Below are 16,690 nucleotides of genomic sequence, written 5' to 3'. Positions count from 1 at the left end.
CTGGATAAGGGTGCGGGGGGGGGGGGTTCGATGGGGGGTTCCACGCTGGGCTTGACTTGGGGCTGGTCAATCTCATGCCGCATGAGAGCATGACTTGAGTTGAAACCAAGAGTTGGATGCTCAATCGACTGAGCCACCTAGACACCCCTCACCTGGGAAGCTCTTCTTTTTTTTTTTTTTTAAGACTTTATTTATTTGAGAGAGAGAGAGAGAGAGACAGAAAGACAGCTAGAGTGGGAACACAAGCAGGGGGAGTGGGAGAGGGAGAGAGAAGCAGGCTCCCAGCAGGGAGCCTGATGTGGGACTCAATTCCAGAACCCCGGGATCACGACCTGAGCCGAAGGCAGACGCTTAACCGACTGAGCCACTCAGGCGTTCTTACACTTTTGTTATTGATGAGAAGGTATTATGTCACTTAGGTGTGGAAGAAACAAGCTTTCAGCTATATAGCAATTCAGATTCTAGAAATCTTCTGAAAACATATTTCAGTCAGGACCTCCACACAAACTGCCGTTCCCTCTTCCATTTCTGACTCAAGTCTTATTCATTTTGCAGATCTTCAAAATTGTCCTTTCATCACACCCCGAACTTCTCTTTCTTGGCACACACACACAGACACACATACAAAACAGTCAAGCAGGAAACGAACAGCTATCTGTCTCTCTTCCCCACTAGACTGTCTGCTGCATATGCCGTCCCCAGTACTGAGCACACCAGTGTTGTAGCTGGTGCTCAAGTGAATGAAAAACAAACCCCTCTTTCCATATCTAATGAAATTTCCTCTCTCACTTCTTTTTTTTTTTTAAGTTTTTATTTAAATTCCAATTAGTTAACAGTGTAGCATTAGTTTCAGGTGTACAATATAGTGATTCAACACTTGCATACATCACCCGCTGCTCATCACAGTAAGTGCCCTCCTTCATCCCCAGTACCTATTTCATCCATCCCCCTCCCCCCTCAACTCTGGTAACCATCAGTTTGTTCTCTATAGTTAAGAGTCTGTTTCTTGGCTTGCCTCTCTCTGTCTCTTCTTCCCTTTGCTCATTTGTTCTGTTTCTTAAATTCCACATAGGAGTGAAATCATCTGGTATTTGTCTTTCTCTGACTTATGTCACTTAGCATAATATTCTCTGGCTCCATCCATGCCATTGCAAACAGCAAGATTACATTCTTTTTCATGGCTGAGTAATATTCCATTGTATGTACATGCCATATCTTTTTTTAAAAATATTTTATTTATTGATTTTTAGAGAGAGAGAAAGGGAGAGTGTGCAAGGGGGGGGAGAAAGAGAGAATCTCAGGCAGGTTCCATGCCCGGTGCAGAGCCTGGCGTGGGGCTTGATCTCATGACCCTGTGATCACAACCTGCGCCGAAATCAAGAGTCGGATGCTTAACTAACTGAGCCACTCAGGCACCCCCATGCCACATCTTCTTTATCCATTCATCAGTTGATGGACACTTGGGCTGTTTCCATAATTTGACTCTTGTAGATAATGCTGCGATAAACATCCTCTTTCACTTCTTATGTCCTGTCCACAATTGGCAGAACATAATTTCCGGGAGGGCTGACATTTAGTATGTTGCTAGGAACTGCGTACGAATGCAGGGTTTGTTTGGTCCAAGCTGTTTGGGTGGGGGAATCAGAAAAAAAATAATAATCTTTTTCCTCCCCAATGTTAAAATTAAAAAATATTTACCTCCAGGAACAGTATGGATATTTAAGATAGAAAGCCTAGTAACAAAATGAACATTTGTGAGGGCAGCATCCAACAAAAGAACTGTAACTGGCTTGTAAAGCTACTGATCTTCTGACCTTCCCCTACCAGAGGTAACCACACTCTGGAATCGGAGTTTATTATTCATTTTCTTTTTAAAAAACAGCTTTATCACATACTTGTGTTTCTCCAAACAATAAATTATTCAGCACTGCTTGCTTTTGAGCTTTGGAAAAGTAGTATTGTTCTGATGTGATCTTCCATAGGTTTTTTTTTTTTAATTCAATGTTGTTCCTAAGACTCAACTATGCTGTTGTATGTAACTGTGGCCCATTTATTTTCACTGCAGTGTACTACTGCATTATATGAATATATCACAATTTACGCATTCCTTGCCAATGGACGTTTGGGATGTTTCTGGCTTCTTTGCTCTTATGAACAATTCTGCTACCGTCTTGTATACATTTCCAGGAGCATCTGTGGCTTTACCTAGGGTATATGCCAAAGAGTAAAACCACTGGATATGTGTAGGTTCAGGGTTATAAGACAATGCCAAATTATCTTTTGAAGCAATGGTCCCAATTTACATTCCCAACCAGCAGTGTATGGATTCCTGTTGATCCAAATCCTCACCAACAGCTTGTATTATTAGGACATGGGAATTGTAATCTCAAACTGTGGCATATTTGTGCCAGAAGGAGGCACTCCTGACTGGATGGGCTGCTTTCTCTTTACCATGTGACAGTAGAGCCTGATCTGAGACTTTGCCCAGGAGATGAGCCCCTGGAGCTTACACCTCATTGAATCCTGACTTTGGGACACAGACAAGAGACTCTGCTGTGGATACACAGGCATCCCAGAAGCCAATCAATCATAGAATGTAGGACCTGGAAGGACCCTAAGGCCAAATCCTTCATTCTATATTTAAGGCGACTGAGGCTCCAGGAAGGGTAAATGACAAGTTCACTGAGTTAATTAGTATGAGAACTTGTCTCTAGGGCTTTTGATTCTTAGTCCAGGGTTTTAAACTTCAATTTATTTGTTTTAGTAATGTAAGATGGCATAACATGATCTGTTAAATTAATAATAACTGTAAGTATCCAAATAATTGCCAATTTATTTTTTAAAGGTAGTGGTTTGACTTATGTGACTGATGAATTTAGTAACTTTAGCTCCTTTGCTTATAAGGAAACAGGGATAATATTGAATTCCAATGAGATAAATAAGGGAAAGATGCAATCTCCACAATTATGATTTTCAGTATGCAAATTTAACAGGGCTAGAAGACACCTATCTCCTGGTGAAAATAATCCTCAATTTTATGACTGACCATCTTCGTCCTTGGATCATCCTCCCCACCCTGGACAAATGCTACGCACTGCCTTAGGAAGCCATTTTTGCAAGGAAGGCAAACTTCAAATTCAGTTGTTTCAATTCGACTCCCTCTTAGGAGCACTCATAATTAAGCTATCATAAGAGGCTGGGAACTGTTTGTGGACATTATGGTAAAATAGCCTCAGTAACTCAATGGTTTATAATCTCGGATGGCTTTACGTGCAAATGCAGAAAAATACTGAAAAAGACCGATTGGCACCGGAGGTATACTTAGCAGTCGTCAGAGTATGCATAATGATCAAACGTGGCATGATCCCGTTCAGAGGAATCTGTCCCCTTGCATCAAAGACAGTGAAAGTGAACTAGGGAGGGAGTGAAGGACTGCTTACTAGGAAAGGTGCTTATGGGAAGGGAAGTGGCCTCAGGAGCCTTCAGTGGACCTTTTCATTCTGACTTCGGGAATTCCCTCCCCAGCCCATCTGCCTAGCTCCTCCCTATGCTGAGAATCCCCTTACCACTTAAAAATGTTTTTCGGTTTAACAATGTCTGTAGGCTGGCAATAAAGGCTTTCTGGGAGGAGCCCCTTTTTAAATGTCAGGATAAAACTCAGGAGCTGCTTCTTACTTTGGGGTGGGGGGTTTGGAGGGAAAGAACACCAAGAAATTTTGCTAGGAATGCTAACCAAACTACGGCGGTGCTCCTGGTTCAGGTTTTCCTCCTAGCAGTCATTTTAATCAGCACTTGCCCTACTTAATGAGCTTGTAGTGCCATTACATAATCACCCGGCTCGCTGGATTAATGATGAAAAGAGGAACTGATTTTTCCAGTTGCATCATTTGAAGTAAATGTTAACTTTCTTTCTGAGTCCTTAGTTAACCGCATTAGTGTGACAAATATGCCTTTGTCTAGCATAAGTAATTAGAATTTAATCACTTTAACTGCATCTTAATTATCCCAAATGAATTGAAAGGACATTTAATAGCAAAGATTAAATTGCCTTAATGAACGATTTTTGTGACTCCATCAATACTTGAATCGCGTTAGCCACTCCTCTCACGCACTTCACCTGCAGTGAGCATGGAGGTCACTAGGTGGCGGGCTTCGCTCGTTTATTTATTTAATTTCCCCAGCCATTGATCTGTTTTAGAAGACAACAGGAAAGAAAGCGAAAAGCTCATAGTTTATTGTGTTCCTTTGATAACCTCTCTTTGGGACTATGAGATCATCACCAGATGCAAAAACGAAAGTAGTGATTTCAGAAACTGTCAATTCTGAGCACCCTATGGCATATGCAAAGGAAGATGAGAGACACATGCATAACTGGAAACACACAGTGTTTGAGGGAAATTGTAAGTTGTCCTCTGGATGATTGCCAGCTCAGACAGTTTTAAGTTCATTTATTATTTTTCAGTGCAGAGTCCTAAAACATGAGTAACAGGCAAGCTTGGAATAGCAAGACAGGCGGTGATCTGAAGCAAAGAAATGTAATTGCTGTTGTAAGTGCAGATCTCAGAACACCAATGCCTGAAAGTTTGGGAGGTTTGGGCCTTTGGGCCCTCCTCCAGGCAGGAGTCCCAATGGACCAGTCCCACCCACTGAACACATCTAATGATTGGGTCTTGCCCATCAATAATTGTTTAAGTGAACAAATGGAGAGGGAGACTTGGGTTCCATGTCTAGCTCTCATACAGCCTTACATTCCCTCTGGGTGCTCCTTCAAAATACAGCAATAAAAAGTCTCGCTTATAAGTCTTGAGTAAAAAGAAATAAGTCTCCATACGTAACCGTCTTTGAGAGTCACAGAGGAGGATACACACTCTCTAGTTTCAAGACCTTTATTACGCAGACACTTTCTAGACTGGGTGTTTATGACAGTAAATCAGACATCTCCACAGTCTAGGTCCAGTGACCTGGTAGATTTGTACTAGTAGGGACAGGGTGGAGAGTAAGAGGGTTCTGGGCTTTGAGCTGGGAAAGCTGAGTTCAGCATATCAATGCTTTCCAGTTGTGTTATCAGAGATAAATTATGTAACCAGGGACAATAATAGTAACTACCACATAAACTAGTGGCTCCCCAACCTTGTTGCTCATTAAAACCAGCTCAGAGCTCTTAAAAATCCTAATGCCTAGGTAATGCCCTGGGTTTTAACTATGAATCATATCTGTAAAGATCCCTAAGTGATTTCAACGTGGAGCAAGATGTGGGAGCCACTGAAATGAATATTAAAGGAGAACATTTATGTCCTAGTACAGTACCTGACTAATAGAATGTACACAACAGACATAAGCTCCATCCTTATCAATTGCCATGACAAATTGGACAGGTAGTACCTCAGGGACTGGTTCTGTTCAGCTGTTGGTTTACCAAATTGTCTCATCTAATGGAGAGGAAAAATTCTAGAAGCTAATTTTTTTTACAACTTTATGATAATGGAACATCTTTTGGGAGGAACATAAGATAGATGATACTATAGCAAGACTCAGCGATAAAACGAATTCCTATGTTTGTATCAAAATCATCTGATTGTCTTGAGATTGGTCTAGTCATGTAATCCAATCCTATCACTTTAAGAGGAAATTAAACTTCCTTAGTATTAACTTACTTGTCACAAAATAAAAACCTGTGCAAATCTATTGATAGAAGACAGGAATTTATGATTGTGAAATAAATTCACATACATAAGAAATCAGTCTTTTCTTTTAACTGAACTCTATGAGGCTGACACTTTTCATGTGGAAATAATGTGGTTTTTCTTCTCCCAAAGGTGCTTATTCATCTTATTTAAATAGAGACATGATGAAAATAGTATTTAATGAGTACTTGTTGAATGCATTTATCCAGAATTATGAGAAATCTATCCTAACTATCACGATTTCAATAAGACCCTCCTTCTATTGCTACCCTTGGCTGAGGACCATTCTATTTTACCAAGAGTGTGGAAATTCTGCTGTTTTAATTGAAATGAAACTAGTCATTTCTCATCCAATCCATCAAGGCTCCTTGGTTGATTTAAAGCATTATCTAGGTGTTTAACTATTCCAATATGTGGACTTTACAAAGAGCACTGCACACTTCCTTGAAGGGCAAAGCTTCTAACTATGGATTTTGAGGAGGAAGACACAGAGAACCTTTTTTTAAATTACCAAACTCCATCAGACTTGCGGATTTTCTTTCTTACAAGGAAATCAAGAATAAATTTTACCGATACACTCTGTAAGAACTATCTCTTTTGAGAACTTTGGGTAGCAATGTCTTTTTGATTAGCTGAATTTGCCATGAATGCGGAAATGATGACATCAAAACAGCTCGTGTAACAACCTTCTTAAAGACCTCGTAGATTAGAGATGACTATAGATTTTCCCCAGCACGGATCAAAGGGACTGAATTGAACGTTTTAGCTTAATGATCCAACCCCTGTCACACCCATAGGGACTCGAATTCCGATTTTATAAGCAGGTGTGCACGTGTACTCAGACACAGACAGAAAGCTGCCAGAGAGGGAGGAAAAGATCAATCATCTGATCGACGAGGATAGGTTTGATCTTTTTGATTACTTGACTGTGCTGGTGTATATTCCTGGCGGGGCCTCGAGACTTCTCATAAACTTCAGAATATTTGCTGTTAGTTTCCACTTCCTTTACTACAACTCTTCAAAGGCCTTCTACCCACTTGCCAGCAGCAAAGAGAAACAGGACCGGGAGAGCGCTGGCGGGGCCCTGTCCAGGGTCCTGACGCCGCACCAAGGCTCCAGGCCCGTCGGCCTCCGCGGGCCCTTTCACCCACCCCACACGAAAGAAAACAAAGCCCTCCAAGCTCAAAGCCTCAGGGCTGTCTCCTGACTCCTGTCAGTTAGCTAGAAGGGGAAGAAACAACAAAACAAAGGAACCACTAATCCATGCTCCCAGTACTACATCCTCCAGCCCCAACCTCCTACTCACCTTCTCTACTCTGACCCTGCTTTCCTCAAATAAAAACATGCCAGCAAAAGTGTAATTAGAATAGGAAATCCAAACACGCATCTTCCTTAGAGAGGTCAGAGTTGGGATGTACTTTGGGGGGATAGCAATTTTGTCTCATCAGTGGGGTAATACCCAGACATTGTTGGGTACCAAGATAGATTCCTCCTCCACACCCCTTTCCTATCAAAAAATAATTGTTTTGCAAATCACCAATACAACGATGTGTAAAAAACAAAGCCACAGCAAGCATCCCTTTCCTTTCCACAGCGTGTTGAACCAAGAGCTTGTTCAGTGGCCAGCGGCAGCCCGCAGGGGGCGTGCGGAGCTATCGCAGTACACAGCCCATCAGGCTCCCCGGGGAAGGCAAGCCCCAGGAAGGGCATCTGGGAGGGCAGGATGCCAGCTCCCTGCAGGGCACTGAGGATCAAAGCTTGAAGATGAAGAAAGATGTAGCCTGGGCTTTGAGTTACTTTGCTACTACAACTGGTATTGTTGGCACAGTCTGTCCCCAAGTGCCAGTTGTGAAATAGCTATGGCAGAGCCTGGGTCTCTAGTGACCACTACAGCCCTGGGGCCAGCGGGTTGCTCTGGTGGACTCTGATCACGCTTTGGGCATTTCCAAGGGGCTTGGGGCTGCATCCACTGGCAGGACCATCAGAATGGGGCCATCAGAATGGGGTTATTTGTTTCAGGCGGCCATCCTGCATGTGCTGACACTAGGGTCACCACACAATAACTACCAGGCCTCCTCAAGCCTCAGAAGCAGGTCTATCTACCAGTGTCAAACAATCGGCTCCAATCTTCACTATATGCACACTTCTTAACACTAGGCATTCTTTCCTCCCTTCACTGGGGTTTGTGCTCCCTAGTGGGGACTGCAAGAAGGAACTATTGTCCCCAACTATAGACCCTCAAGGGGTCAGGCATGGGCTGAGAAAAAGGCCCATGCAGAGCTTTTTGGTGACTGGAGTGAGAACTTTTGGTTTCTTGCTGTATTGGTGTGTGTGTGTGTTGGGGGGGGGGATCCCCGGCCAACTCCCTGGGCACATGGCCACCATTCACCCTGAGGAGGTGGGGGTTCTTTGGGACTCCTCCTGACAACTGGATGCCTCCACCATTGCACGTCAGGAGGAGGCCACACCAAGCCTTTGGAGGAGACACTCCCTTCCCTCCCCTCTACCCCCGCCTCCCAGGCAGTCCCACTGGCTCCGGGGCTGTGAGGCGGATGCGGTTGGCCGAGCCCCGCAGGCCCTTTGTTCGAACCGCAGCCGCTGGGAGCAGCTGCACTGTGTGAGAAGTGGGGCGCGAGGGAACCAGTCTGCGTGGTGCCTTCTCTTGGGCCCAGGAACCCTTCCAGTTCCTGAGTCCCAGTCCTGGTTTTTTTCCCAGCCCAGGAGTCTTTGAGATTTGGGGAAGTGAGGTTCCCAAGGCCCAACACAGCACTCCTACTTCTTGGCTCACTTGGCCCAGGGAAGCAGGGGACAGTTGAAATGTCACCCGCCGGGATAAATATTAACAAAAAGCAAATGGACTTGCATGGAGGCCAGTTATCAATCAACCAGACCGCAAGGCCACTTATGGCAAACACAACCCAGGTTGGTCCCTGCAAGACTTTCTCATGGCCACCTTCTGGCCGAACATCCCTCCCCCACCCTTACCCTCTTCCAGGCTCCCGCTCTCCTTCAGGTCATTCTGGGGCAAATTCTGGATGGGAAGGGGGCGCAGTCCCGGGTGCGGGAGACCGGGCAGTCTCCCCAGCACTGTTTGGAGGTACCCTTCCTTCAGGTACCCCAGGATCAGAGGGGCCCAGCACCCACCCCTGCCCAACCCGCTGGGCCTTGCCTCCTCCTTGGGTCCTCGGTGCTGTGCCCTCTGGTACTGTGCTTTGCAGCCTCTTCAAATACTGACAGCTCCCCTACTGTGGCCAAAGCCTTCTGAAATCTTTAATTGGAAACTAATCTCTTCCAGTCTTAATAGGCGCCCACGTCAGAGGCGAGGCGCCCACCCACCCGTATAGTCCAGCCCGCCCACCCCACCTCGGATGAGATGCAGCCCCGAGCCTAGTTGCACTGCACTTTAATGGGGCAGCAGCAAGTATTACATTGAGGGAACACGTATTGATTTTTTAAAGGTAGTTAATTTGGTGAGAATTTCCTCTTGTCTCCCATCTTCTGCTAAGCCGATGTCATTTTGTAAGGGGAAGGCGCCTCCCCAAACATGCTGCCAAGTGTGGGGGTTTTGACTCTGCACAACAGGCTTCGTGGAACCTCGTATACAGGGATGGGCATGCAAAAGCCCCTCTTCGCCAATGAGTGAAGGAACTGCCCTGAGGGATAAGGAAAGGTTGAAGGGTCTTTAGTGCAAGCAGCGAGCCAAAGTGCAAGGGGCACCTCTGTGCATGGAGGCTAGTGGTGGGGAGACACCAGCAATGTCCCACAGCCTTGGCCAAAGTGCCCTGCAATGCATTTGTTTAAATCTGCAATCGGGCCTACTAGAGATCATTTGGAGAGCCCAGGAAACAGCCTCACTCCCTCCTTACCCCATCCTCGAAATGAAAATGTTAGAGAGATGGCTCATTGTTTTTCGCTGATTTTAAAATAGGTCGTGGTTCCTGCAGTGTAACGGGATTGCCCCGGGTTGGGCTCCCTCCGCAAGCGCCCCCGTCCCAGCCTTTCCCACCCTTTCAATTAAGTTAAAAAAAGGAAAATTAAACACTCAACGCTCCATCCGGGTCCTGGGATGTGATTTCAGCTGGGATTGGGCACCAAATTTTCTCCTGCCAGAGTCTCTGATTTTCCTTTCTTCCCTTTTATTCATTCATTCATTTATTTTTTCCAAAGAAAAAGGCCACATGCCTCGGGCTGAGCATGACTTGTCTTAGGCTGCTAGGTGCCAGATTGTCACCCCTTCGATAACCTCCTGGGTCCGGTGAGCACTGGCCGGCATGCGGCCCACGCCTCCCACAGGAGGGTCACAGTACTAGTGCTCGGGGCTTCAACAGCACTGCAGCGCCCACGCGTGTAGGTCAGAGCGCACGCCCGCTGGTCAGAGTGCAAGGCCCGGTTTGGGGGGGGGCAGTGGGGAAAGGTGGTCATTGAAGTCTTGAGCAAGCACCTTCACTAGGTGGGGATCACAAGCTTCCCTGTGGGGGATCCCTTTTCATTTCCAACCCTTTCCTCCATTTCTCCCCGCCCCACTGACAGGCCTGTGTGAGCACTGCCTGGGTACAAGGGTTCTGAAGCTGGGCGCGAGGCTGACGTGGGCTTGTGAAAAGGCAGTGACTACTTTGGGTGCCAGCAGAGGCTGGGCAGTCAAGGAGAAGGGTATCCATTTCTCCCACCCCTTCTAGAACCTGAGCTGCCGTCCGGTCTCAGTCAGCTTACGGGGGTGGGAGGCCATACGAGGGATGTACACAGGGCTAGGGAATGGATCTGTGGGAGCCCCAGAGGGTACCTTGTCAATAGCCTGTGTGGGGATTTTGCTTGGAACCAGTGAGCACAGGCTGGGCTGGAAAACCTGGCGGGGCAGAGGCTCATGAACTGGGGCATGCGGGAGGGAGGCCACCAGTGCCCAGACCCAAATAGTGTTTTGGGGTTGCTTCCGGCTCGGGCGGCAGGCTCAGTGGCACGCCGGCACCTGCCTCCCTCTAGCTTCTCATTGGCCCGCATGAGGTGGGGGAGGGGGCTCTGGCCTCTCGCTTTGATTTTAGACTGTGAAACGGCTCAGTGCCCCCGGCTCTGAGCGGATTGACTGTCTCTCATTCTCCAGGGACGAATTAATGGAGAACGATCAGTTAATTAACAAACCCTCATTCCGGCTTTTACCTTTCTCTTCGCCAGGACTCAGGCCAGGGCACCAGGCTGAGACTGGGGCGGGGGGAGTAGCACGGACCCAGGAGTCAATCAAGTCGGCAGGGTCTCATCAAACCGTGTCCGCCCTCGGCTGCCCTTGGTTCTACCTCCCCGTGTGTCCTCTGCCCTCGGGGGTCGCCGAATCAGCTTGAAATCTCTGGTGTGTTTCAGACTGGGCTAAGCTGTCCCCTCGGCCAGCTTCCCGGAGCCTTCCATGCACCTTGGCTTTGAGAGGCTGAGAAGGCTAAGCGCTGTCTGTGCAGCGCCGCGGAGACCTTCCCGCTCAACTCGCAAACACCCGGGCCTCCGGGTTTGGGGCCGGGAGACCTCTGCTCGCAGACTTGGGGGGTCATGTCCACACTCCCAACCCCACGCAAGGGGATACATTCGAAACATCACGCAGAGGAATAAAACGAAATGTGAAGTCGTAAATGAGTCGGCAGCAAAGGCGGTCCCTGGGCTCAGCTGTAAGATCCCTCGCTGCTCTGCCGCCCTCACCCTTACCTCGGCACCATCTGCCTTCCTCTCCTTTCCACAGCCGGTTACCAGGGCAGAGTGCTTGCTAACTCTTAAACAGCTTCCGCGCCAAACACACACCTTCCCGCGGCTTCGGAACCTTTTGCCGGAACTCTGAGCGTGCTCCCCATCCCTCCCTCCCCTGCCTCGAGCCAATAGAGAGGGGGAGAGGGGTCACCGCACCAAGTTCAGCCAAACGTGGGCGTGCAGCTCCAGCACGCTCCAACCCAACGCCCGGGTATGTGTCAGGGGTACTAGCGGGCAGCATCTGCGCACAGTTCCACGCACGCGTCGCCTCCCTCTTCCCAAACCCAGAGTGCCCAACTGAGAAGCGACGCACAGACCGTGTCCGGCCAGGTGCGCGGGTTTCTCTTCGCCTCCGGCCGCGACCGCTTCCAGCACAGTCTCCGAGCACAAATGCATCCCCGCACTCGCCCAGGCGGTACCGCTTAGCTCCCGAAGCCTACCACAGCCCAATTCACAGAGTCCTAGAACAGGCGGTCTGCTCCCGGGAGCCGTCGCTGGCTCTTCCAGGCCCAGGGAACTACCCACCTCCCCTTGGGGAAAGAAGGATGGGATGATGCGTGTCCAGCTCTCTCTTTTTCCTTCCCTCCTTCGGTCTCTTTAGCTTCCCCAATCCCTTACCTCCCCACGCGTCAGCCCTTGGCCCGCTCACCTGCTAAGCGGAGCGCAGACATCCGCTGGAACTCCGGCTCCTGCAGCCACTTCCACATCCTCCGGAAGGTCTCCCGGCCGGACTTGAGTTTGCTCCAGGGTTTGGGGTTGCGCAGCAGGTCCGAGAGGGTCCCTTGGGAGCGGCAGAGCACCCTCTGCGCGAAGATGGCCTGTGGGATGCTGTAGCGCTTGAGCTCGGTGGTGATACGCTGCGCCACCTCTTTGGTATTGATCTCTTCCATCTGCCCTGAATTACTTCCATTGCTGACCTGTGCACCAGTCACCGAAGGGTTGGGCTCCCGGGCCGTGCCCAGGAGCTGCCCGTGGCCCTGCGCGTTCAGGTGGGCGTGGGGGTGGTGCGGAGGAAGGCCGTTGATGGGCACCATGCCGGCCGAGGTGGGCGTGAGGTGCTGCTCCCCGTGACGGCCGAGCATGGCCGGGTGGTGGGCTTCAAAGCCGTTCGGGGTGAGCATCTTGTCAGTGGGCATGGCGGCGCCCGGGTGGGCATAGTGAGGGAGCCCTTGCTGGGAGTTGTGGATGCCACCGAGACCGGAGCTGGAGAGGGGCGAGAGGCTCTGGCCCATGCCGGCCACGTCCTTGTGGTAGGGGGTATAGAGGTTATTCATAGAGGCCAGCCCGCGCTCGTCCCGCATGAGCGTGAAGCTACCGCTCACATTGCCCGCCAGGCGCTGGTGGTGGTGCGGGTGGTGGTGGTGATGGTGGTGGTGGTGATGGTGAGGGAACTTGTCCGAGACGGTAGAGATGGGCGGCAGCGGCTGCAGAGGGGTTAAGGTGGTGTAGGTGGTGGGCATGCTCATACCTGGGGGAGTCTCGCAGGCCATGGTCATGGTGGGGTGCAGGGGGCCGGCCAGGCTGTGCTCGGGGGCCCGGTGGTGGTGGTGGTAATCGCCGCCGCCGCCACCGCCGTCCAGCAAGGACGCCATGCCCATGGAACGCGGGTGCGCGGGGGGCAGGTGGCTGCCACGGTGCGCCACGGAGCTTCGCGCGTGGGGACTGCCGCCCAGGAGGTCGGCAGGAGCGGGCACCGGCTCATGGCTCACCCCGTGCAGCTCGCCGATCGCCTCCATGGTCAGCTGCGCGTTCATCGTGATCCGGGCGAGCGGGCGGCGGACACAACATCGATGAGGCCGGGCAGAGGCGGCGAAGGGCGCACGCAGTCCGGTCTTCACATCGGCTGCCGGCGACTGTTGCCTTCCTTCCTTCCTTCCTCTCACTGTGGGGCTCTGTCTCCCTCTCTGTGTGTCTCGCCTTCCCTCTTGCCCCCACCTTCCCCTCTGCGTCCTCGGCTTTTTTTTAAATATTAATTTCCAAAAAGGATCCGTGCCGTTGGGCGAGCGCGGCGCCCCCAGCCCGCCCGCCCCTGGTCCCCTCTCGCCCCTCTCCTTCTTAGAATTCTGAGGCCCCCGGCTCCCCTGACGCAGTCCGCGCCTCTTCCGCGGCTGCTGCTTGCCCGCGCCGCTGGCCAGCTCCAGCCATGGCTCGGTTACTGTTGCAGACTCTGTGGCCGCGGTTCCGCCGCCGCCGCCGCTGCCGCCGCCGCCGCCGCCGCCGCGGCCCGCCCTCACGCCCGCCGGGCTCAGCGCGCAAGCGCGCGGCTCGGCCCCGCCCCCTCAGCCCCCGCACTCGCGGCCCGTGACGTCCCCGTACAAATGATGAAGGGGGGCCCCGCGCCTTAACAGCGGCGCCGGGTGGCCCTGGAGCGGCGCGCACGTGCGAAGGCCTGGCGTGGAGTGCGACCTAGGGCAGCGAACGCAACCCCAGGAGACTTGCGCCCTTCTCGGCTCTCAGGCTGAGGTGGGCTCTCACCCAGAAGCACTTGCCGGGCTCCCATCCCGGGTGGTGCGCCAAGACTGGAAAGTCCTCACCCTTCTCTCCAGTTGCTGCCTCTTGGTGTAGGTTGCCCGGGGAGCTTCGGCCTGTGCAGTTACTCCTTCCACCCTGTCCTACCAAGCTTTATTTCCCAGAGGGCTTCTGGGAGCCCACGCTCTCCCCATCCTCAGGCGCTTGGCAGTTTTGGAGGGAGGAGAAGCAAATATCTTAAATGCTTTGGTCAGCTTGATGACTGTTGACCCTCTGCCCACCCTTTTCCACGGGCCGGAGAGGGGAACGCTTTTCATGCCAAGAATTTTGGTCCCGGCCATATCTCGTTGTCCCCTGCCGCTTGGGTCCTTCTTCATCTCAGCTGATAATAAGGCGGCGTGCTGCTCCGCGAATGACTCGTGTGTGTGTGTGTGTGTGTGTGTGTGTGTGTGTGTGTGTGTGTGTTGGGGGTGGGGAGTACCCTAGTGGGTTCCCACGTTAACTTCTGGGTGCTGGTGGGGCTGCTGAGGCTTGGGCTGTTCCTGCGGTTCCACTATGGCCCTCCTGGTAAAGCACCCAGAGTCCGCTGCTTGCGGGAAGGACTGACGCCCGCAGAGTGGACCACGCACGCCGGTCTCTCCTTGGCCCGTAGGGACGCCCTCTTCCTGGCGTCACCGAGAGAAGCCTCCAGATTTGAAAATCAATTCAGCTTAGGGCATAATTGTCCGCTTCCCACAATCACGCTCCAATCTGGAATCGAACCCTGTCCTTGGGCTTGGTGGGGACGCGTGGGGAGGCCCCCAGTGTGGGACGTACACCCGGCTACCACATGTCGAGGCTTTCTTTCGTTTACAAAAGAAAGAAAAAAAAAATCCGTAACAAAAGGCAGAGCCGTGTCTGCTTAGGTGCTTTCATCCCTCAGAGAAAGGACAGATGTGCCCATTGTCCAGCCCTTGGCAGTTACGACCGGGTCAGCGCCGAGCCTCAGCCCCGGGCTAGCAGTGGTCACAATGGGGGACAGCCTCTCAGAGCCTGGGTATTTGGACCTGGATATGGAACAAAGTGTGTGTGGCCTTTGCTGGGCCAAACTTAGACTGTATGTTCCTTTCCTGGGACACTCACTGAATCAGAGCCCACTAACAGTGTCTCTGCTGAAAATGTTCTTAGACCCTAGGAGAGGCCAGGGCTGGGATGGTGGGAGTAGTGGTGGCTGAGTCACCTAGGCAAACACTTGGGCCAACCAATCCTTGGGGGAAACTTCCCACCAGCTAAGGCATGAGCAGGGGCATCTGTTTATCCAGTTCCCCGGCACAACCAGGGCAACATCATGATCCAAGTAGGTCAAGGCCAGTGGGTACAGTCCAACCTGACTTCCTTGAAAGTGGCCATGTCCTGGGATTGGTTAATCTGGCTGGCTTTATCACCAGAGGCACGCCTATCTTGTCCAAATAATGCCCATGGAGGCCCAGGAAATGGGAATCCATCTCAGTAGACTTAGTGTCTACCAGCACAGTGAACATTTTGGAATTTAAGGCCCCAGACAAGAAAAATTGGGGGGGGGGGCACACTGACATAAAGGAGCTCAGAGAACAAAATTACTCGATTTAAACTTATATCTACATCTAACTATTCATACACATAGACACAAAAACAAAGAACATATTTTCTGCCTAGTGGATCACAATATATTCGTGGGAAGCTGCATCCTTGGTTCCTTAATGTTTCTGTTCTCTTTTCTTACAATACAGAGCACGTAGCTCTCATATAAGACTGAACAGTGGGTTTCAGTAGCAGGCTACCTTTGAGCTAAACTTTTATGTCTCTCCCTCCACCCCATTTTAATCACCTCCGAAAGGATTGATTTGCCCTTATGACAACTCTCTTCCCAAAAGACAGTTTGTTAAAAGAAAGAAGTAAATACCACTAAGTGCACAAATTGTTCATGGTTTTCTCTTTGCGTAAGTTATTAGGGACTTGATCCTGGAAAACCTCCTTCTTGTATGGTTCCCGCCTGGGCCCCTGGAGCCTACCTGAAGAGGGCTGAGATCAGGTGAGCTCAATACTGCCCCACCTACCCCAGCTCCCATGAAAAGGGGGTCTGGTTCGGTGTTGGTCCCTAAAGGAGAAGCCAAAGGAAAGATCTTTGTTGAGTTAATGTGTGTGCAGGACTTGCTTTGGTTTGCAAATCTCCTTAATCTTTCTTGGCTTTTCATGCCTTTCATTACCATTGTTTACCTGTAGTTGACTGAATTGCAGTGATTTTTAAAGAAACATTGTATTCTTATTTGACCTTTTGGAAAAATTTCCTATCACTGAGGATGTGTGATGAGTGGGAAGGATGCTCTTAGGCCTAGTTAAAGATGAATGTACATGTGTGTGCATGTGTGGGAGGGACACTAGATGGACTGCCAACTGCTGGAGGGCTGGGATTGCTTTTCATCATTTTCTTCCTCTCTACCTTTCCCCCTTTCAGTGCCAGCACAATGCCTGGTATCCAGCAGGTACATTATGGGGAATGAAAGAATTAGAGCCCAAGGAGGGGTCCCTTAAAACTACTTGGTTGGTCATTGTATGCAATTACAGGATGCTGTTCAATTTTTTATAACAGCCAAGACATTTGAGGGGAGGGCTTGCTGTCAGCTGGTTAGATTTTGAGTAGCTGCAGGAAAATTAAAGAAAGAAAAATAGGGTCAATCACCACCACAAAATTACATTCGCGTACACATTTAAGAAAAAAGGAAATAAGACTATGGACTGGATGCTTGTTACTGGCAATATTTTCAGTGTGGAAACAAGGATTTTAGACTGCTTATTTT

The 16,690-nt window shown here is 50.2% G+C and overlaps 1 protein-coding gene across 1 annotated transcript in view; it reads right to left on the bottom strand.

Moving 5' to 3' along the window:
• ONECUT1 (one cut homeobox 1) overlaps positions 1–13,159 on the bottom strand; it is a 38,054-nt gene extending 24,895 nt beyond the window's left edge. Inside the window, exon 1 of the mRNA XM_040620624.1 lies at positions 12,055–13,159. Within this exon, the coding sequence (XP_040476558.1) occupies positions 12,055–13,159 (1,105 nt within the window). The remainder of the gene's footprint in view (positions 1–12,054) is intronic.
• Positions 13,160–16,690: the final 3,531 nt, after the last annotated feature.

This window comes from Ursus maritimus, unplaced genomic scaffold (genome assembly GCF_017311325.1).
Source record: "Ursus maritimus isolate PB19 unplaced genomic scaffold, ASM1731132v1 scaffold_35, whole genome shotgun sequence".
In the NCBI taxonomy this organism is placed as follows: domain Eukaryota; kingdom Metazoa; phylum Chordata; class Mammalia; order Carnivora; family Ursidae; genus Ursus; species Ursus maritimus.
This window is presented reverse-complemented; position numbering and strand designations above follow the sequence as displayed.